The sequence below is a fragment of the Nymphalis io genome, chromosome 27 (assembly GCF_905147045.1).
Source record: "Nymphalis io chromosome 27, ilAglIoxx1.1, whole genome shotgun sequence".
Taxonomy (NCBI): Eukaryota; Metazoa; Arthropoda; class Insecta; order Lepidoptera; family Nymphalidae; genus Nymphalis; species Nymphalis io.
Genome location: NC_065914.1, coordinates 1,648,817 through 1,672,292, shown reverse-complemented (window position 1 = coordinate 1,672,292; position 23,476 = coordinate 1,648,817). Strand labels below are relative to the sequence as shown.

At 36.4% G+C, this 23,476-nt stretch overlaps 1 protein-coding gene across 2 annotated transcripts; it reads left to right on the top strand.

Moving 5' to 3' along the window:
- Positions 1 to 6,108: 6,108 nt before the first annotated feature.
- LOC126778876 (tRNA pseudouridine(38/39) synthase) lies at positions 6,109 to 18,255 on the top strand. 2 transcript variants are annotated; one of them, XR_007670244.1, is made up of 10 exons: positions 6,109 to 6,306; positions 6,379 to 6,506; positions 8,953 to 9,154; positions 10,210 to 10,379; positions 11,119 to 11,327; positions 11,726 to 11,873; positions 13,543 to 13,689; positions 15,518 to 15,699; positions 16,336 to 16,510; positions 16,991 to 18,255. XR_007670244.1 is itself a non-coding variant. In XM_050502611.1 (9 exons), the coding sequence occupies exons 1-9, from the start codon at positions 6,214 to 6,216 to the stop codon at positions 16,413 to 16,415; spliced, it is 1,359 nt and encodes a 452-aa protein (XP_050358568.1). In that variant the 5' UTR covers positions 6,109 to 6,213; the 3' UTR covers positions 16,416 to 16,546. The 2 variants fall into 2 exon arrangements, 1 of the variants encoding a protein (XP_050358568.1); XM_050502611.1 differs by lacking the exon at positions 16,991 to 18,255 and having other exon boundaries at positions 16,336 to 16,546.
- The last annotated feature ends 5,221 nt before the right edge of the window (positions 18,256 to 23,476 follow it).

Genomic DNA, 23,476 nt, shown 5'->3' with positions numbered 1-23,476 from the left:
AACTGCTCAACTTCTATTGCCCTACTCTTCGAATACTAATCTTGTGCAATCTTAATACAGCGAAACTATAGCACTCTATACGCACTGGCAAGTCTATTTTTATGTTTAAGAAAAAAGCTGAAATAGCATTATCCTAACTCATAGGAAGTGTGTGTTTATATGTATAGTATTTGTATATGTGTTTGTAATATATATTAAATAAAACTATTTAATTGAGGATACATTTACATAAGAGTTATTTACATCGAAGAATTAAGTATAAACAAATCAAAATTAAAAATAGCGACTGTACAAATTATGACTGCATGGTATGGTTGAAGAATGTTAGCAACATTTCCCCGATGAGCAATTTCAATTTTCTGAACGTAAAATTTCACGGTCAACGGTGAAGGCAATAACTTAGATATGTTTATTTTTTAAATATGTCTTAGATATGTTTTTCAATATAAGATCAACTGTTTAAACCGCAAATTAAGCAACGACTAATTTTTAACTAGAGAAAAATATTTGTGCCACTAGTTTGCTTTAACATTTTGAAATATTTTTTGCGGTTTTGTAGTTATCCGGTGATGAAAGCTACAACATAATTAGTTATTTATTGCAACATTGTACACACTTCTGCAAAAAAGAAAAAAAAACACAAAATCTAAGTATAATATACGCAAAGGCGGTCGCAACACCGAACTTCTTTCAGAAAGCTTCTTTTAAAGTAGAAAGATTGCGCACTTACAATTTATAGGTTCAAATTATATAAAATAAATACAATAAATCTGTTAGGAACATTGTTAACTAGTTAAAAATTAATAATTGTCTATGATCATCAAATCAAATTAAACCAAATAGGATACATTATTCAAGTAAACCCTTGAGAGCACTTTTGATTCGTCATTTTACAAGATTAAATTCAAAGCTACCACCGGTTAGGAATGTAGATTCAACCGAGAAGAACCGGCTAGAAACTCGATCGTTACTCTTTTTCGTCAAACAAGTTACACCTTAACTTCTTGGATATTTTGAATTAGTATCTATATAATTAGAGTCCAACAGTAATTAAGACGTACATAAATAAAGTATTTCCTTCCCCGCAAGGAAATGACTCCATTGAGCGCCTTGTTATTCAAGGCAAGGTGGATGGCATCAGACCACGTGGAAAAACGCCCATGCGATGGACCGACCAAATAAAAACAACTGTTGGCGGTATTTTGCATGAATGCACGAGGCTTACCACTGACAGACATATGGTGCAGGCTCGTGAGGCGAATAACATCTGCGCCGAATAATTTATAATACTTCATGGCGACCACGACCGCTCTGACAAGAGTGTCACGACGAAGAAGAAGAAGAATATAATGTATAAATTTAAATATAAAAATACATTAAAAAAAACAATTAAATTAATTTATAAGTTTTATTTACATTTATTATTTAAAATAATGTAAATAAATAAAATTATTTTATCGATATCGATAGATTACAATTAACGATTTTCTCCACCGACAAGCATATAATTTAGTAACACGTTACAAGTATAACACGATGTATTTCCCTCAATAGCCTGTGACAAAATATATTTTTTAAAAATGTTTTTTTTTTTTTATATTGGTATTTTATTTTATGCCAGTACGAAGTACTATATTTTAACAGGCTTCGTTAACACGCTTCGTAAAATTATAAAGTAATATGTATTGTTACTTAATGATTATGTAAAAGATAAAAATAGTTTTATTATGCACTTAAATTTTCTGTTGAAGATACAAATCTTAACTAATATTATAAATGTGAAAGTGTTTGTTTGTTACGCTTAACTGCTCAACCGATTATTATAAAATTTTGCATACATGTCAGAGTTCTTAAAAAGATATAGGTTTATATATATAGGGTACCCAATGCTGTAACACGCGGGCGGGGAGGGATCTATTGTATATTTATAATACAATGTTTGTTTTTGTTTACTAGAACTGCTTCTCTGGTCTAGTGGTTATTTAATATTGCAAATTCGCAGGGCCGTTCGAATCCCAGTTCGAATTGGGTTATAAAATATCCAGGTCTGGTCAAAAAGGATCGTTGTATGTTATTTGTTTACTTTTAATTATAAATAATTTGACTGTTTCGTTGGTCTAGTGGCTAGATATAAGGCCGCTGACACCTTTGTAACAAAAGTGTCAGGTTCGATTTTGACCATTGGGCTATTGTCATCCCCACCCCTACTGTACGCTTATTTGGAGGGGTAAAAAGAAATATCAGTATTTAGTAATTCCTTAAAAACGGCCACTGCTACTAGCAATTCTCTTTTTTTAATTAACGTATGTGTTGGGTCCTCTCTTAAAGGTGTTCCAAGCTATTAAATACTAAATATATAATGTTATATATAAATAAATAGATATGTATATAATATATAAATTAATGGAGATAGAGTGTTAGGAGTTGACGAGAGAATTAGTGTGAGATACATGTAGGAGCTATTATACTGTGGTAGGGGTTTGTGCAAGCCTGCCTGGGTGTGCACCTCCCACTCAACAGATATTGTTAGCAAAACAGCAATGTTACTATTGTCATGTTCCAGTTTGAAGTGAGAGCGAGCCAGGGTTAGAGGCACAAGAGACAACATCTTAGCTCCCAAGGTTGGTGGCGCTTTGGCGATGTAAGTCCCAAGTTATGTCCCATGTGCCTGTTATTACAATGGCTCACTCAACCTTTAAACCGGAACACAACAATACCAACTGCTGTTTTTCGGTAGAATATCTAATATGCGGGTGGTACTTCCCAGACGAGCTCGCACAAAGCCCTACCACCAGTTACTTTCGCATTCATAATATTAGTATAAATTTACACAAACTCGTAACAAATATCAATTGTAGTCGAGCAATGTTTCATAATGCTGAAAGTGACGTACAACCTGATAGGACGCGACTGACCTTATGTATCCAATCATTAATTCAATACTCGCGACGTCTTCGCTCGTCAACGGGATAGTTCCCAAGGTTGGTGGCGCATTGGATATGTAAGCGATGGTTGACATTTCTTACAATGCCAATGTCTAAGAGCGTTGGTGACCACTTACCATCAGGTGGCCCATATGCTCGTCCGCCTTCCTACTCTATAAAAAAAAAAATTAATTTTAAATCTGTTGAAATGAAATTCGTTAAAGTTTTTCTAAATAAACTATATACTATATAATAATCACCTGAATAAAATAAAAACAGACAAAAAACATTTTTGGTTTTGATAACGCTTATGAAGATTAAAAACTTTCTTTTTATTTGTAGACCTTTGCACTAGTAATATATTTAAAAGAAAAAATAATACTCTATGGGACGGGACTCTAAAAATATAGATTTATAATACACATGTTAATGTCCTACTATTATATATAAATATTTATTAGACAAGCAATTTGCTTTTGTATTTCATTATGATATGAAACTAAATTGCTGAAATTAAAATGATATTTCCATATGTATAATTTAATAAAATCGCTCTATTTTGTAGATGTGACGAAAGAGTTATAAATAAGCTAATTTACGTTAAGGCTATCTACATACCTTGTAGATTGATTAACTAATAAAATTAATACAAGAGTTCGTCTCTTTGTTACAACAGACATTACAGTACAGTAACAGCCTGTTAATGTCCCACTGCTGGGCTAAGGCCTCCTCTCGCTTTTTGAGGAGTAAGTTTGGAGCTTATTCCAACACACTGCTCCAATGCGGGTTGGTGGAATACACATGTGGCAGAATTTCAGTGAAATTAGACACATGCAGGTTTTCTCACGATGTTTTCTTTCACGGTATAGCACGAGATGAATTATAAACACTAATTAAGCACATGAAAATTCAGTGGTGCTGTTGTATGGTGCGTTCTAAATACTAGGCCATCTCGACTTACAAACATTACTAAGCATTTTCGTTTATTATTATATTACTTAAATACAACTTAATTGTATAATGTCAAAAAATGATTCGTGAATCAATGTGTTAGGTAGCTAGTAGAAATCGCGGATCCACCGTTGGGCTGGGCATACCCACAAACCTACTCTAGACCATGAGTTTGATAGAAGCGTCTATCGGGCTAAGCTTGGGCAAGGTTTTGGCCGGGACGCCTTTATAGAATGGTATGTATCATAAGTTAGTCCGTAGTTCGAATCTCACTTGGTTTCGGATGGCAAAGACCATAACCTTTTTTGAGGGCTGGATTCTCGTCTTGCTTGTAGCCTATGTGTTAAGTCTTGGTATAGGATATCCTTATCCAAATTCCATTAAAAATCCATTCAGCTGTTTTGTGCGATTTAGTAACGTACATACAAATATTCACATTTATAATTTCAGTATGTTCAAGACAAACCAAGTTCAACAATTGTTATTAATTTTCATTATTTTTATATATGGCAACTTCACTTTTATTCCGAATTTAAAATGTTCATTTTTTTTTTTAAATATAAATAAAGTTTAATAAACCTAAACAAAGTAATTCGTTCTCTGCGCTGACGTCACACGAACGGATGAAATTTTAATAAGTAATTACGAATGACCCAATTGCGGCGGTGTGAATCGATACACATTGTTGAAAAGGTTAAAAATAAATCTTAGAATGAAAATAAGACATAGCACTCAAGTAGTGGTAATATATATGTGTATATATTACGCATATAATTTATGATGAAACAAACATACTGAAAATGTTGATTAGTTCAATACCTAGGTGTATAGACCTCGCTAGTCCCTAACCTCGGTGACCTCGGGGGAAGAAGATACGCGTGTTCTCGCATCACGTCTGCGTTCTGTTCTCCTTCCAGCATTTTAGAAGGTTTGGAACAGCCGCCCTTCAAACTAAATAAAAAAAATTGTACATAGTTAAACTACATTTTTTTAATGTTATAGTTAAAGGAACGTGTAAATGGGCCACTTGAAGTTAAGTGGACACACCCACTCGAAGATATTGGTGATGTAAGATTCATTAACAATTTCTTACATCGCCAATGCGCCACCAACCATGGAAACGACGTCATTATATCCCTTGTGCCTGTAATTACACTGGCTCACTTACCCTTCAAACCGGAACTCAACGATACTAAGTATTGCTTAGCGGTAGATTTTTTGTTGAGTGGGTAGTACCTACCTACCTACTCAGACGGGCTTGCACAAACCTACGACCTAGTACTCTGCTTTTGGGGATTATGCATCATCAAAAACATAAAAGCAGAAAATCAAACAAAATATAATATGAATTGTTATATCAATGAAGTACTTCTTGATGTGAATGACTTTTACACATCAAAAAAGAAAAATCTACAAAGCATTCTATACAATCGTTTATAATTTTTTTCATATGGGTCTGATTTCAAAAATGACAATGTTATGTTTTGGATATTTTTAAAACATTATATTATCTGTTGGATAACACGGCCCCGTTTTGGACTTATTATATCCCTTAGCTCTAATAAAAGCATGTTTATTTTGATATAATTTTATTGCCACATAAATCAAATTTACATTGTTTTCAATATTTTAAATTCGCCAACATTTTGTTAAGACCCAATCGCGTATATAATTTCTTTGTTGTGGTGTTTTGTACATATGTTTTTCTATAATGCAATAGTCGTGCTCTTCTTGTATGTTGGAAGTTACTGAGATCTGTAATTTGTTAAATGAAATAAAATTTACAAAAAATAATATCAATGTTTTCTAAATAATAGTATAGACAAATAATGTTAAGAAAGTATATTTACAAAAAACCTCTATTTTTTTTCCAGAAAGCAAAAATGTCAACAAAAATTTGAATTGGATTATGTAAAATATAAAATTGTTATAAATTACAAGTATGGTTATATAGTATATTATTGTAAGCAAGTTTTATGTTTCTGCAGATAATTTAATAATCAATCTTAATTAAAAAAAAGGCTTTGTAATTTTTTATTTTAACAATAAAGGGTCCAACGGAAAAGTTAGTATTTAGATTTTAGATATGTAAAATATTCAATAATTCAATTTTAAAACTTTGAAATTTGATTACTTGTCATAAATGTCATTTGCACTGTCATTATTAATGTCGTCCAACTTTCAATAGAGGTCGTTATTTAGTTGTCAATTTGGCTCATTCTACTAAGTCAAAGTGTGCTGTGTGTGCAGTAACAGTACTACAGCTGCCTATACTGGCTTAGACAAAATCATTGATTTATCCTAGTTGTATTAATGTTTCATGTGAACAAACATTACGATGGACAGAAAGGCTATAAAAGCACGTAAAATTTTAAAAAAGGAGCTTAAGAAGGCTGTGACAAAGGAAGAACTATCACAATTTGATAAAGATGTAATTAAAAACGAACATTAAAAAGTAAAATTTAACGATGTTAATTTTCTAACCTCTTTGGTATAATTACAGGTATTAATTGATAGAATAATAGCACTAGATACAGAGAATACACATTTAAAGAATATTATTACTAAAAGAACGGAAAATAAGGCGAACCTTTTAAAACCGGTAATCAGAAAAGAATTCGACTATTCAAAGTAAGTTAATATTTATATTACTTTTTTCACTCGTATTTGACTAGGAAATATAAATGGAATTACGACAATTAATTTACAGAAATAATTATTTAAAAAAAAAAATCCTTGGTTCTTTTTCCATTGGCAATATAATTCTGGTCTCACAATCATTGTAACTGAGTAAACTGATACATTATTATTTTTTATTTGATCATTAGTTATGTTATGTGCTTTATCAAAACTAACCTGGCACCCACTTAAATGCAGCTTCAATTGTTTAATATTTGTTATTGTATGCATACTTAATATCTACCTTCTTGATCTGTTAATTTGAATCATTCATTTTCATCAAAAATTAAAATTATTAGGATATATAAATTGTTAAGACTGCATTTGAAAGCCACTTCGGTTGTTAAAAATTTAATAATGTACATATTACTTAATGTCATAACATTTGTTTTTTAATTTCAATTCCTTAGAAACAAACAATTGTATATACAACTTTCATTTTCATTTAATTTACAGTTTGACCATAAACATATTATATATATTGTATTACATTTCTTTTTAGAAATAGCTTAATATGCCGATATAATCAGAGAGAACATTTTTGGTCTAAGCTGTTATGTAGTGAAGAATAAAACTATAACAGATAGACAAAAACTTTGTACATCTTGCTTATAAGTCTCCAAGATGTCTGCAAAAAGTCTAATGTAATTATTTTATTGTTATAAAAAAGAAGAAAAAAATACATGTAGTTTAGTTTCGTTGTCATATAGAATGAATCTTTATCAAAATGAATCAAAAAATACAAATTTGATGATGATGTATTAACAACATGTTGATAAATGCAATGCGAACAAAATATGCGGGGTGTATTGTACTATGTTTAATATATATTATATGCTCTTAGCACTGTCCTGTATGGGCGAATAGATCCATTGGGGAAATTTTATATCTCAATGACTGTAAAATGCCTGGGAAAAAGTCCTTATTGTACCTGTACAAAGTTAGGACGGACATTTAGTGTAATGAAAAATACAATTATATTTATCCTGTACAAACATCAACGTATACTACTACCAAGATTAGTAAACCCAAAAAATTCCCAAACTAATTTTCATATGGTCTTCACCAATGGACGGAGTGATTCTTGAGGAAGTCTTAGGTGTTTAAATCATTAAGGTTTTGTGTAAAATATGACAACGATTGGGAGTAACTGGTGTGCTCTACTGGTGGTAGAGCTTTGTGCAAGCTCGTCTGGGTAGGTACCACCAACTCATCAGATATTCTACCCTATAACAGCAGTATTTGGTATTCTTGTGTTCCTGTTTGAAGGATGAGTGAGCCAGTGTAATTACAGGCACAAGGGACATAACATCTCAGTTCCCAAGGTTAGTGGCGTATTGTTGATGTAAGTGATGCTTAAAACTTCTTACAATGCCAATCTCTATGGGCGTTGGTGACCACTTACCATCAGGTGGCGCATATGCTCGTCTGCCTTCCTATTCTATAAAAAAAATCACTACAGTTATAAATATATTATACCATATAAACTTATTTGTAGTCACTTATTTCATATATTCAAAGCCGGGATGGGTAGCAAGTAAATATATATATACATATATACATACATGTTGGATCATTCAGGATTAAAACATTTGTGTAAGAATAGTGTTTCGACAATAGCCACAAATCACAATAAGTAATCACTAATTGTATGTTTTGTTTATAATATGTAGGTGTATTCCTTACATCAAAATCCCTCACGAACCTCTGGAACTAAGATGTACGTCCCTTGTGTGTAGTTATGTCTCACACACCCTTCAAACCGGAACACAACAATACTAACTACTGCTGTTTGGAGTTAGAATACATTATGAGTGGATTGTACATATCCAGACGGGCTAACACAAAGCCTTACCATCAATTAAATTGGATATAGTAAGAGAAGGCAACCGATATCTCTCTATTATCGTGAATAGAGTGTGAGATAAATCTCGCTTCACTTGACGACTCTGCCTGTACGCACCGATGTGAAATTAGTACCGCGCAACGATTTTGACCTAATTTGAACCTATTGGAGGCCCTGGCACATTAGGATTATGGCCCCTATGACCGCGACGTGGATAATATTTTATAATGGAGAATATTTTTTCGGTAATAAATATCGGTTATCGCTTAGTAATCTGGCAGGGCTAGGGGACTTTTCGATGATGGGGTCCTGGCCTAGTGTTCAGAGAGAAAGAAGAGCCTATCTACATGTACCGACATTGTAAATACGGAAGTATGTTATGCTTTCACGGCTAAACCACTGAACCGATTTTGATAAAGCATGAAACAAGCTTGTAGCTCAAGGGAGGACATGGGCTACTTTTTATATCTAATATCTGTAACTCCCCCCCCCCCCGCCATGTAACATGCAGGCGAAAACTAGTTATATATATTCGATGATTTTTTTTTACAGGTGTCATTACCGTAAGATATTACTACGAATAAGCTACCTCGGTTGGGATTATAAAGGCTTTGTCGTCCAGGATGACACGACTGAAACCATCGAGCACCACCTGTTCCATGCGCTGATCAAGTCTCGTCTGATCGAGTCGAGGGAGAAGGCGGAGTATAATCGATGCGGACGTACAGACAAAGGCGTCAGTTCATATGGACAGGTATTTTCTTTTTTTTTTTTTTATGTATAGGCTAGCGCTTGACTGTTATCACACCTGATGGAAAGTGAGATACAGTCTAAGATGGAGCGCGCTTTCCTAGAAGATGCCTATTCACTCTAGACTTGAAGGTACCCATATTGTAGATGGTGGGGATATGCATGGGGGGGGATATCGCATCTTTTTGTCTGTCTGAACGCGATGAACTCATAAACTATGAACGTATTTTCGGTCTTCATCATATTATAATTACCTTAACGCGCGGTATCGCCACAATGGAATTCAGCTTGCGACGAAAATCCTCCAAAATTTATTTTAACGTACATAATGCACGACGGGCCGGTTGGCGTGGTTGGTAGATCCACCCAGGACAGACATTTGTCCATGAACATGTCTGTTTGTCCTGAGTCTGGGTGTAATTATCTATATAAGTATGTATTTACAAAAGAAAAGTTGTGTATGTAGTATATCAGTTGTCTGGTTTCCATAGTACGAGCTCTGCTTAGTTTGAGATCAGATGGCCGTGGGTGAATAATGTCCCAGGATATTATAAATATTATTATTATTAATGCCTATTTGAATTGTATTGGGGCTCACCGGTGTCCAAGGCGCCGAGTCCACCGCGAACATCAGAATACCCACTAAAAAACCAGCGGTACCCTTTCCGTCTTAACGAGGAGTGCCACGGGATCGCTTTTGCATGCTACCGTGAAAACACCTTCTACCTCGACCCACCAAGCAGGCGAAAACTAGTTTCATTAAAAAATACAATTAAAAGTTACAGCGTGGGAATGTTCCACTGCTGAGCTAAGGTTTGGAGCTTATTCCACCACGCTGCTCCAATGGTAGTTGGTGGAACACACATGTGGAAGAATTTCAGTGAAATTAGACACATGCAGGTTTCCTCACAATGTTTTCCTTTACCGTCAAGCATGAGATGAATTATAAACACATATTAAGCACATATGAATTCAGTAGTGCGTGCTCGGGTTTGAACCCACGATCATCGGTTAGGCCATCTCGGCTTCTAAAAATATTCAATAATTATAAACTTTCAGGTCATATCAATAAAGGTCCGTAGCAGATATCCACTAGCAGAACAAAATCTTTCCAGCGCTATAGCCATTGAGTTGCCATACTGTAGGATGTTGAACCGGTTATTGCCTAGGGAAATCAGGGCTGTTAGCTGGTTGCCCCTCCCCGAAGACAAGATTGATATGAGCGCCAGGTGGGTCAGCAAAAGCTTAAAATATTGTCCTGGATCTGAGAGCTATAACGGTTACAACCTTGGGTCACCTTGGTTATACCATGGTCTGTCTGTTGAGTTTTGAACACATCTTTGTGAAGAGAAACGCCACTATTAAGTAACTGTGTTTTTGGGAAAATTATTATCTCCAGCTGTTAGTTTTTCTCAATACAATTATTTGTGTATTTTTTTTATAGAATAGGTAGGCGGACGAGCATATGGGCCACCTGATGGTAAGTGGTCGTCAACGCCCATAGACATTGGCATGTAAGAAATGTTAACTATCGCTTACGTCACCAATGCGCCACCAACCTTGGGAACTAAGATGCTATGTCCCTTGTACCTGTAATTACACTGGCTCACTCACCCTTCAAACCGGAACACAACAATACCAATTACTGCTGTTTTGTGGTAGAATATCTGATGAGTGGGTGGTACCCCGTAATTACACTGGCTCACTCACCCTTCAAACTGGAACACAACAGTACCAAGTACTGCTGTTTTGCGATAGAATATCTGATGAGTGGGTGGTATCTAATTAGACGTGCTTGCACAAAGCTCAACCACCAGTGTAATGGCTCTTAGTTGACAGAGCAAGACACATTTTTACATTAAACATTTGTATGTAAAAGAAAACATCCATAGAATTAATATAGAATATTAAATTGTTTGTGATACGACCCATTAAACAGAATTAAATACATATTTTTTTTAATTTTAGGTTCGATTGCAAGCGACGTCAGTATAAATATTATTTTCCGAGGTCGTCTCTCAACCTGCAAGCGATGGGCGAGGCGTGCACGCACCTAGTCGGCACGCACGACTTCCGCAATTTCTGCAAGATGGACGTCGGTAACGGGGTCACGGTGCACATCCGGCAAATATTCAGCGCTTATATTGCTCCGGTTAGTGAGAAGGACATTGATGGACGTAAGTTATTGTATATATATATATAAAAGAATAAAGTTATTGGGTTTTTCTGTCAGAAAATTCTCAGTAGCAGCCCGGAGGCTGGAAGTTGAAAGTGTGTACACTCCCGTGCCTCAAAAAGCACGTGAAGCCGTTGGTCCTGCGCCTGAACTATTTCCGGTTGTGTCGTATTGCCGTCCTATCGGATTATGAGAGTTAGGGAATAGAGAGTGCACCTGTGTTTGCGCACACACTTTTGCACTATAATATCTCGCTCGCACTGGAGCAGCGTGATGGAATAAGCTCCAAACCTTCTCCTCAAAAAGAGAGAAGAGGCCTTAGCCTAGCAGTGGGACAGTCACAGGCCGTTACTAGATAGTGTGTAACTATAAAAAAATATTTTGTATTTTTAATTTCAGTAACATCAATGTTCGTGTGCATAATAGAGGGCAACGCGTTCCTCTGGCATCAGATAAGATGCGTAATGGGTGTCATATTGCTAGTGGGGCAAGGCTTAGAATCGCCTGACATCATGAAATATCTCCTAAATGTTGAGGAGAATCCACGGTGAGTGGCTTTGTCTGTGTGGAATTCAGTTTCTGACTATAAAAGTACATACATACAGCTTGGTATAACTTTTTATTCTACTTTTCTTTACAAATACCATTATTTAAGTTTGAAATGTTAGTATTACTGAGATGAAATATAGCGGTCACCTCGTTGGTCTAGCTAAATATAATGCAGCAGATCCCGAAGTCTTGGGTTCCAGCCCCAGGTCGAGCCGATAAAAAGTTATTTGGTTTCTCTGTCTACTCTTACCGGTCGTGTTGGGTAGCCTTCTAAATGGATTGTAAGAGGGAGAATAGAATATTTTAAGTCTCTCTCAAAGATGGAGTTTTTTTTTTTTTTTTTTTTCTCGCTGGAAAAACACATTTATGTGTTTCCCCCACATAAGGTGGGGGGGTATGTGGGACTCGCCGGCGCTGAAGGCGCCGGAATACCCACTAAAAACCAACGGTACCCACTCCATCTTGTCGGGGGACGTCACGGGATCGCTTGCGCATACTACCGTGCCGTCCCGACGGTTGGCCCGCTTCTGCGGGCCTCCAAATCCTAGGGGGTACTCGGGGTACAGAGACCCTCTGGCCCCGGCGACACTCACGGCGGGAGGAGAAGATGCGCATAGCGCTGGCGTCTTCTCCCCGGTCTTCTTCGACGAAGCGGGTCAGCGGAGGCACTCTCCTCGCGCTCCCGCTCCGCGGCCTCCTTCTGCGACATGACATTTTCGCAGAAGGAGACCATCTCCATCCAGCACCTTTCGCTACCAAGCATGGCATTTATCACGCTCGGCAGCGAAAGGTCTCCGCCGATTAAAGTCGCCAGGGAAAGGCGCTGAGGCCCCCAAGCGGCACACTCCATCAGAGTGTGGCATGCCGTGTCCGTAGGCGCACCACACTCGTGGCAGGAGGGCGTTACCTCCCGCCTGACTATTCCGTGCAGGTACTTACCGAAGCACCCATGTCCAGTAAGCACCTGAGTCAGTCTGAAGGTCAGTGTGCCGCCTTTTCTCGTTACCCAGCGACTCAAGTGGGGACGGATCGCCTCCACTGTCGCCAGGCCTGCTGATGGGGACCTCAGATCCTCCTCCCACCTGCGAATCAGGGCTTGCTGGGCGAGAGTCCTGATTCGCAGCACCTCCTCCAACCCTGGACGGTCGCCACGCGACCTCACTTCCGCCCGGAACCGGTACACTTCCGCGAGCACCTCCGCCTGGAGCTCCCAAGGCGGATCGCCCGCGAGAAGTGTTGCCGCCGTCCACGACACCGTACGATATCCGCGTATCACCCTCACCGCTATGATTCTTTGCGGCCTTCGCAAGAGAACCTTGTTCCGAGCGGTGAGAGCGTCCACCCAGATGGGAGCACCGTACAGAGCCATGGACCGCACAACACCGGCGTATAATCGCCGGCATGGCGTTTCCGGCCCTCCTACATTTGGTAGGAGCCGGCTTAAGGCAGCAGCAGCGTTGATGAGCTTCGGGCCAAGTTGGACAAAATGCTGCCCGAAGCTCCATCTTCCGTCCAGGGTCAGGCCCAGATACTTCATGTGGGCCTGCACCTTAATCACCGTCCCCTGGACGGTGATAAACGCCCCTCGAGGGGGGCCTCAAAGATGGAGTTGGTTAGCAGCTGAAACTAATCTAATTCCTTTCAATTATAATATAATTATTTTTCAGAAAACCTCAATACAATTTAGCTCTGGACGTACCTCTGAACCTTAATAAGTGTGTCTATGATATCGATGACCTCTGGATTTATGATCCGTTGGAGCTGAAGAATATCATTTCAACCATGCAAAAACTATGGACGGAACACAGTGTCAAGTAAGTCGACATAATTAACTTTAACAAAGAAATGCCATCCTCGATCTAGCTATATAAGTCTAGACAAATTAGCAGCGGAGAACTGGACAAGACCTGTTCCAGGAAATAATTGTTTCAACAAATTTACTCTGGAGGAATGAGCACAGATTATGTCAATAAAATTAAACAATTAATAAATTAATATTGTTTGTTAATAAAAAAAAAAAATATTAATCAGCAAGGCATATCACTCAACATAATATTATGTAGATGACTTTATGTAAGTGTATAAATTTGATTTATATATCTTTGTATATAAAATGTTAGAAAAGGGTAACATTTATTTTGTTTCTCGCCGTTTCATTCTTTTTTAATCTACATTCCGAAACGAAAGTGGTAGCTTTACATGTATAATCTCTACTAATATTATAAATGCGACAGTCTGTTTGTCTGTTAAGATTCCACGGCTAAACCACCGAATCGATTTTGTTTAAATTTGACATGAAAGTAGCTCGAACCCCAAGGAACGGTAATAGAGTACACTTTTTATTCAGGAGCTTATTCCTACTCCCCCTAATAGGCGAGTATTAGTTTTATAATTCTGTAAAATGACGATTCAAAAGCCTACCTAAATAAAGTATATTTCGATGTTATTTAATACTTTCAAATTCAATATTATTTATTTGCAAAGTTGTTGGTACATTTTTGATGTTATAATGTTTAAAATTAATATTCATTTCTACATTAAAAATTAACGCCCCATTAAAGTCCCCTCGAGTATATAATTATGTTCCCTTATATTATAAAAGATATTATATATAGATAAGTTGATTCCTTTTTTACACGTACAAGTCCAAATCTAACTTTGGATTATACTCCCCATTAATAGATTAATCAGACAGTATAACTCATTATGGCCTAGTGGTTAGAACGCGTGAATCTTAACCGACGATCGTGGGTTCAAACCGGGCAAGCACCACTGAGTTTTAATGTGCTAAATTTGTGATTATAAATCATCTCGTGCTTGACGGTGAAGGAAACCTGCATGTGTCTAATTTCATTAAAATTATGCCACATGTGTATTCTACCAACCCGCATTGGAGCAGCGTGGTGGAATAAGCTCCAAACCTTCTCTTCAAAAGGGAGAGGAGGCCTTAGCCCAGCAGTGGGACATTAACAGGCTGTTACTGTTACTGTACAACTCATTACATAATAAGTCAGATGTCAATATATTTTCAAATAAGCTTGTAAAATTTAACTCTTATGTTGAACTATTTAAGGTGTTCGTTGTTGTCTAATAACGAATCGCAACTTTATTAATTTTGGTCTTTATTTTGTTATTATATAGTTTTTAGTAGTATTATAATATTAATGCCACTTGTATTTCATGTTGTACTTCCAAATTGTGTTAAATTTATTTTTATTTATCTTTTCTTTTATTATTATTTAAGATGCTTAGTGTCATTTATAAGTATGGCAACTTTTACCCTTAGACCTATTTATTTGTAAACTTTTAATATGTAATTATTACTGTATGCAATGTTGGTGATCCTAAATAAATAAAAATCCCGTCACCACAACCATGAGATGGTATGCAAATGTCATATGTCTATGGTATAATAAATGACGAAAAATGCGCGTGCGCTTTCAACGCGACACATCCCACGCACATAATATTATGTTATGATCATATTTAGTAATCTTTGGCATCCAAATAATGAAAATTTAAACAGATTTCTGATTAATAAAAATTTCACAAAATCTACATCCAAATTATGATGATATTATATTACATTTTTATACACAAGTTAGCAAAAAATAATGACAGAGAACAAACTTTTTCTTTCAGAACAACACTTATAAAGGACTTCCTTCAAAACCTGGAAGCTTTATATAATACTTTTATCGGGCAACCATCTGGTGACTCAGTGATTGGGAAGAGTGATCAAACAATCGCAGTACATACAGACGTCCTGCTTCAAGGGCCTAAGCCTAAGATATACAAGCCGTTGAAAAAGAGGCAACAGTGCTGTGAGTATCATTTTTTTATATATCCATATCATATAGTTTTTTTTTATAGTATAGGTTGGCGGACGAGCATATGGGCCACCTGATGGTAAGTGGTCACTAACGTCCATAGACATTGGCATTGTAAGAAATGTTAACCATTGCTTACATCGCCAATGCGCCACCAACCTTAGGAACTAAGATGTTATGTCCCTTGTGCCTGTAATTACACTGCCTCAGTCACCCTTCAAACCGGAACACATCAATAACAAGTTCTGCTGTAGAATATCTGATGAGTGGGTGGTACCTACCCAGACGGGCTTGCACGAAGCCCTACCTCCAGATAGTGATAAAATTATTAATTCAAATATTAACTATTTCTTTTTAGTAATTTGTTGAATTTCGTTCTTTTCACGGGTAAATAAATTTGGTGCGTATTAAATCTTTAGTAGGTTTCTTCCAGCTTAAAAAGTTTTAAGACCCCTAAATAATAATAATGTAATTGTTTCTTGTACTGGTTATACACTAATTAAAACTCACCTCACCTCTGATATCTTATACAACAGATGAAATATACATAAAATATAAAGTATAGTTCACAGTTGAATAGTGTCGGAATATATTAAGGAGGTTTTATTAATATAAATATATCCATTACAGCAAGCCTAGAAGAAAGAATCGAATATTATGAGAAGAAAAAAGCAAGGAAATCAGATGAAGATGTTGAAATGAAGACGTAAATGCATAATTTTAACCGCAAAATCTTTGTCTGTATGTACCAATGTCATGGCGGTTTTGAAGTCGACGGACAGCGCCATCTAGTGACAACATATTTGTATGTGTCAACTTTAATAAATAAAAATAATAATAATGTTTTATTTTTGAAAATTTTCAGTAAGACATATGAAAATCATGTTTCGATTATTTTCTTAGTGATATAATCGAAAAACAGATAAAATAGCACTAAACTGTTTTGTCTTTGCCTATTTATGTATAAATACTTTTTATTAAAAAAAAAAAAAACAGTTTTGACACAAAGTTGTTTGGAGATCCGGACAGTTCATGAAAAGACTTATATAACCTATTTTTAATATATAATACAAATATATATTTTTAATCTACTGTTAAGTACATGATAGAATTGAACAATTGAAGGAGTAAAGTTAAACAAACCATAGCTTTATATGCGATTCGCTACTAGCTCTGCTGTATTATACACTACAAACGGCTGATCAACATATCTTTATTTATAATACAACACTATTCCACCATAACTTAACTACTTAGTTTTTTTTTAAATATATTTTCTGGGAAGGCAAAGAGTCCAAGCGCAACGACGGCTAGTACAGTTGGAAGACTGTTCTGCACTAGCCGCCCCGCCTTTTTGTCTAGCCCGCAAGATGCCTCTTCACGCCTCGTTTGAAGGAACCCAGGTTGTAACACGTATGCTGGTAACGAATTCCATTTTTTGATCCTTTTTTTTCTGTGGAAACACTGTAAATAAATGTCATATAAACTTCCCAATGAATTCAAAAATAATAATTTAAATTAATTGTAACTAAAATTTAACGCTAATATCATTGTACAAGATTATATAAGAACTGTATATTAATTTACTGAGTGTATTGTTTTATGGTGTATAGTGTTTTTACTGGTGTTGTGTTCGTCAGCTCACATTACGCTGGCAACGAAATCAAATTTAAAAAAAAGTTCCCTTGTTCAACCTCTTGTTATCCCTTCAATTCGCTATTGTATTTATCATAAATACATTTTTAAAATACTTAAATTACATTTGCCAGTGATACTTCTATCTTTTATATAATTTATTTTTTATAAAACTCCTTAAAGTAATAAATATCCCTATTAAGCATGATGACCCGCAGTACCAAGGCGCGTCAGGCGGTGGAACCAGCTGACGCTTCAGGAACTAAAGGCGTCTAGAACACAATGTGACCAATTGTTAAAAGAAAGGGATGACAATGAACAAGAGCTTTTGCAGATTATCAACAAAACAAAGAGTTAAAAACTCTCAAAGTTACATAAATACATATTTAGATATGGAAGAACAAAGAGGTAATCTGCAACAAATAGTCAACGGGTTGGACAATTGCAGAGATGAGTATGACCGAGCCCTCATGCTCACGGATGAAATAAAAAATAAGCTTCACAAGGCCCGACAATACATATTACAATTAGAAAATAATACTCACAATCTGAAGTTCTCTCAAACTGACTGTCTATTAATGAACTAGTTAGAAATGCACCATCTCTAGTGTCCCCGGTCATCAACAATTATTACAATTCAACAATAGATCTAACTGGTGATGACATGGGGACAGTGCCTATTATTGAGTAAAAATAAACTTAAAAAATATGTTAAAATTAATAGATATTTAAAAAAAATCACTCAGGATTATGTTCTAAAGATCATCCAAATTTGCTCAGTCATTTAAAAGTTATGATGGAATAAAGAAATATACATACATGAACCCTAAAGACATAACACTCCTTTTTGGACAGTCGTGTGAGAACAGCTGTATATACAGACATACCAACAAATTTTATTATATGTATAACTTATTACGTAATTGTAATGTATGAAATATTATAACATTTAAGTAAATAAAACATTTGATTGTGAAATGATTTTTATTACTTCTTTTCCATTTTTTTGTGTTATAGGTACCTACCTATGTACCCAGGTGGGGTAGGCAAATGGGCTACCTGATGTAACCAATTATAAGAGAACACACCATTATCAACCATAATTACAATATTTAAACTCTAAAAGTAATTTATAATTAGTAGTTTATTTTATTCAAACTATGTACAGTCATTTTTATAATATATAAAATTAAAAAAAAATACACATTACAAATTTATAGCAAAAACACGCCGTCTAAAAGATTGTCCTGTGGCATTGTACACAAGACGCTGGCACTATTGCCTCTGCACCGATGGACTCAGCCTTTGAATATATATATACATATATAATTAATTTATCAATAAGTAATTAAACCTGATTCTTTATATATATAGGGACGTCTACATGTTTATTTAAATAAAATATATAACAAATATATGATATAAAATAAAGTAACAAAGAGTGGACACTAATTAAGTTTTAAACTAATTATAATTTCATTCTTAAAACGTCATGTTACTTTAATGTAAAACTAGCAGTTCTCAATGTAGATTCACTCGAGAAAAACCGTCAAGAAACTCAGTATTTACTCTTTCTCACCCTCGTAATAACAGTTAATTAAATAGCAATTAATGTTTTTTCACATCCTGCTTGGAAATCAGCAAAAACAAACTACACGCTTATTTATCATTTATATAATCGTCGAATACAATTACGGTCAGCAATAAATTGTTATAATAAAATAATTTCGTCTTCTAATAAATAAAAATGCACCAATCGAGCGTGAAAATTTTAATTCATCGATATCATTCAATTGGTTGTTATCACGCTACACAGATGGGATTATAATTTAATATTAATTTAGGGCTGCCATCTGTAAAAAGATGCGGCGGTTGGAACGCGTTTAACTCGATCGCGGATGTCAACCCAGGTAATCATCATTAAATTATCATATAACAAACTTAATTTGTGTTTAGCGTTTAATTTCACTGAAATTCTGCCACATGTATATCCACCAACACGCATTGGAGCCGTGTGGTGGAATAAGATCCGAACCATGTCTTTACCCTTTAAAGAGGCCTTAGCCCGAAAGTCTTAGGTAATTTAATTAAGATCTTAATTAATTTATCTTTTATTAAGATATTGATACCGTAGTTAATCTTCTAAAACTGTTGCACTTGTTTTTAGGTATAAATTTTATATTGAACCCTGTTCGAATGACGATGATTCCGGGGAATCCCGGACAGGTGGAAACCCTATGGTAATACCATAAATATTATTTTAAATAAATTTATTATGTATGGTTACATACTCAACATTTTGTCTAAATATTTGTTAAGTAAGGCTTAAGTCAATTTACGGTAGCATGGTTTTTATTAGGTATTCTGATGTTGCGCACTCGGGGCCTAGGACACCGGCGAGCCCGAGCCCCACATACGCCCCCACTGTGCCCATGGGTAAAACGCGTGCGTTTTTCCAGCGTAAAAAATAAATAAAGGCTTAAGTCAATTAGTTTGTTTTCGGTCAATCGCTGTTTTTAGGTTTTTTTAAGATACATTGGATTATGTAATAATTTTATACATACAGTAAACTTTGTAATGGCAATAAGACCTGCAAATTTCTCGTTACTGGGCTAAGGCCTCCACCCCCTTTGTGGAGACGGATTGGCGGTTATTCCATCACGTTGCTCGAAAGCGGGTTAATGGATACACATGGTGACGGAATTTCAGTAAAATTAGACACATGCCTGATGTCCTGACAATGTTACCTTCATCAAACATGAGATGAATTATATACACAAATTAAGCACATGAAAATTCAGTAATGCTTGCCTGGTTTCAACAAGCGATCATCGCTTAAGATTACGCACTCTAACCACTGAGCTATCTCGACTTATACGCAGTGAAACACTAATTCTTATAGACAGTAAAACTTACAAAGTAAAAAACACTTTATGTAATGAGTATGAAGTAATTTGGGTCCCATGAAGCGTTTAATTAACTTATATTGTTACATATATTATTTTCTGTAACTAATCACCTCTATAAATAATATACTATAAACAAAACAAAATGAATGTTATTACATTTATTGGAAAAATATAAGAACTATTGACATAATACTTTTATTAAAATCTGGTTTATAAATTATTATTATAAAAATGATATTAGTGATACGCCTGATCGTATTTCGCGCTGCCTCCCGCCAAAAGTGTATTACTTTTTAAAACCAATCTGACAGCTTGACGTATGACGTTCGGAAAGATTGACTTATTCTGCTTATAATACAAATTTTAACTACAAAAAAAATTGTTGTTATATTTGAGAGACGTCTGAAGTCCATTACAAGAGGGTACATTGTACTTTTTCCGCTCGCCGCTAGATGTCTCCGTTTTCCCTCTAAAAGTGTCTGCTCAGTGGCGCCCTCAACTTACTTTGCAACGTGTAGTTCCACAAGGCACCATATTTTTTCGTCATTGGGAGTTCATAATGACGATGGCTCACCAGGAACACATCACCTGGAATTCAGATGTCTCAGGAAACATAATAAATATTTTATTTTTAGGTAAAATTTGTATACTATGTGTTCCGTTTGAGGTATGAAGTCCATTATGAGAGACTTGTTTGCTATCTCCTGGTGGCTTGTGAATGAAATTTTATTAAAAATAAACAATGTGATAAAGGCTGCATTTATTGAAAATAGTAGTTATGTAATTTGAACTACGTGTGAGATCTTACATTATATTCAATTGAATGAAAATTATATAAAATTAAGTAATTAAACAAGTAATAAGTAAGAAAAATAATCAGTATTTTGTTAAGTGATTATTTAGAAGAGAAAATTTGAGACAAGGATTTTTCTGAATCTACAATAGTGGTAGATTGAATTGGCTTACAATAGAATTTTCTAAATGTAATTTCATGTTGCCAATTTTCTTTATCCAGTATATCGTTAATATGATACTTTTCCAGCCATTTCAAGGATGAGACCGCTGATCTGAAACCACCTGGTGAATCATGGATGCCAGCTTCAGACAACACTTTCCTTACCCAGCCACTAATTATAGTTGGTGTGGCTGGCTTCACGGGGCTTCTAGTAGTGATAAAAAGATTTGGTATAGACCCCTTGAAGTTTCCCGATACTTCTTTTAGAGTTCTTACACAATATACTGGTTCAATATTCCTTTCAGGTGCAGCAGAGAGTATCCAGTCTGTTTGACAATGTGACCTGGAATATGTTTTCGACCCAAACGTGGGTGTTAGTGTAATTGAGTCTGAATTGTCCACGAAATGATTTGCATAACAATTTAAAAGGGTAAGATCGTGTACCCTGCGCCCTGATACTAACAGCATAAGCGTGGCGGTGCGTTTTGAAACCTCATAGAGGTTTTGCTATGGAGATAGCTTTCAGCACTTGCTTGGCTATGTGGCTGGAGAAAATCTTCGCGCTGGAGATAGTCTCACAGATCGTTAATATTGCGCTTTTGTGCACTAATATGGTACGGTAAGCTAATTTGTCCTTTATGTAGGTGGGCACGCGCTGATCGATGCCACTGCTTTCACAACAGCGTGACCACTTCGTCCATACTGGCCTGTAAGTTTTAAGCGCCAGCAGGATGACAAAAGCTGTCTCTCGTCCACAGACCAATTGTTGATCAACGAATCCCACCCGAAATGAGTTAGGCTTCCAGGTACAATCGGTCCATTGAACCGGAGGACGCCCTGTGCATGTGTCTATGAGATTCGTCTCTAAGTCTTGAATCCTTCTCGGCTGAGTCACAGATCTGTTTTTGAGGTCTGGACGCCAGAATGGTTTCTTCCACTTGGGCGTTATTATTATGAATTTGCCTGATGCTGAGTTGAGGTGTTGCAGCATTCGAGGCATGAGGCTGGGTGGAGAGAAGATCCAGGCCAGGTCGTAATGCCAGTGCCTGCTGAAGGCCTCGTGAAAACAAGCGTTCGAGTCTGCCAAATCTAACGCGACATATGTTGGAATAATATGTGGCTTGACGCGAATAGGTCGATTTCGGCTGGTCCCTAATGCGCCGAAGATCTTTTGCCGTGATCCGCTGCCGTATTGTACACTCATTATACTCCCGGTAGGTGGTGTGGGAGGAATACAATGTTGTTGGCTGTCCACCAACGTCAGTTTGGTCAGCTCTAAGAGAGGCCCTGACCTGGTTCCATCTTCGTTTCTTATGAAGGCAATCACTGTCCGATTGTCGCTCTGCAGGATAACTCGCTCGAAGAGTCGACATCTTTCATTTTTTTTGCTTCGGCTGATATTGCGGCTATCACTGCATACATTTCTTTCATGTTGCAGTGCGAACTCTGCTGCTGTCGAGTCCAAACACCCTGTAACCTCTTGTTGTTGACTAATGCTCCCCATTGTACATTGGAAGCGTCCGTAACGATGTAATTTGTCTTCGTCATCTCGTGATGGACTGGTGTCACTTGATTTATGTTGTCCAACCACCATTCCAAATTTTGACGGACTTCTTCTGAGAACTTTATTGGGGCTCGAGGGTTCAGACGAAGCTTTTTGGTGTGGCGCTACAGAGTGTGGCAATGCAACTTTCCCCGGTGGGTGATGATAGTTACAAAGTTGGCTAAGAGGCGTTGTGCCTGCTTGAGGGCCCAACTGCCTGCTGCGAGTCGAGCTTGTATGTACTGGCTGATCTTTGAGACCTTTTCCTTGGGAAGGGACTTGGTGTTGAGTGACGATGGACTTTTCGAAGTTGATCCGAGACTGGTTAGGAAGTTGACAGTTAGTTTTACCTGGGTTTCCAGCTGGTCCCTGGACTGATAAGTCAGGAGATAGTCGTCCAGGTAGACAATGAGGCGGAGTCCTTGCTCTCGAAGCCTTTCTGCAGTCCAGTTCGTCACAAATGCGAACGGGAGGCAGGTCACAATTTGTATTCGCCTGCGCTGTACTTTGATAGGCATATTTTTTATATTTTTGATAGTTTTGTTTACTTTATCTGTGGCCTTTATGTCCCCGCTTTTGACTTGAGCCAGAATTTTTTTGGTTGCGTTGAATCTTTTTTATCCTTATGTTTAACGGGGGTTGGTTCTTGGTTGGTGGTTGGTTCCCGACTATTCAGAGCGAAAACGAAAATTCTTATCTTTGGAGTTAGATGGGCTAGGAGACAAAGGC

Bases quoted from the DNA above. Each gene is read 5' to 3' on its own strand.
- LOC126778876 (XM_050502611.1), top strand. From the start codon at position 6,214: ATGGACAGAAAGGCTATAAAAGCACGTAAAATTTTAAAAAAGGAGCTT. The intron at 6,307-6,378 runs GTAATTAAAAAC...GTATAATTACAG, and splicing joins TATCACAATTTGATAAAGAT to GTATTAATTGATAGAATAAT. The intron at 13,690-15,517 runs GTAAGTCGACAT...TTTTTCTTTCAG, and splicing joins TGGACGGAACACAGTGTCAA to AACAACACTTATAAAGGACT.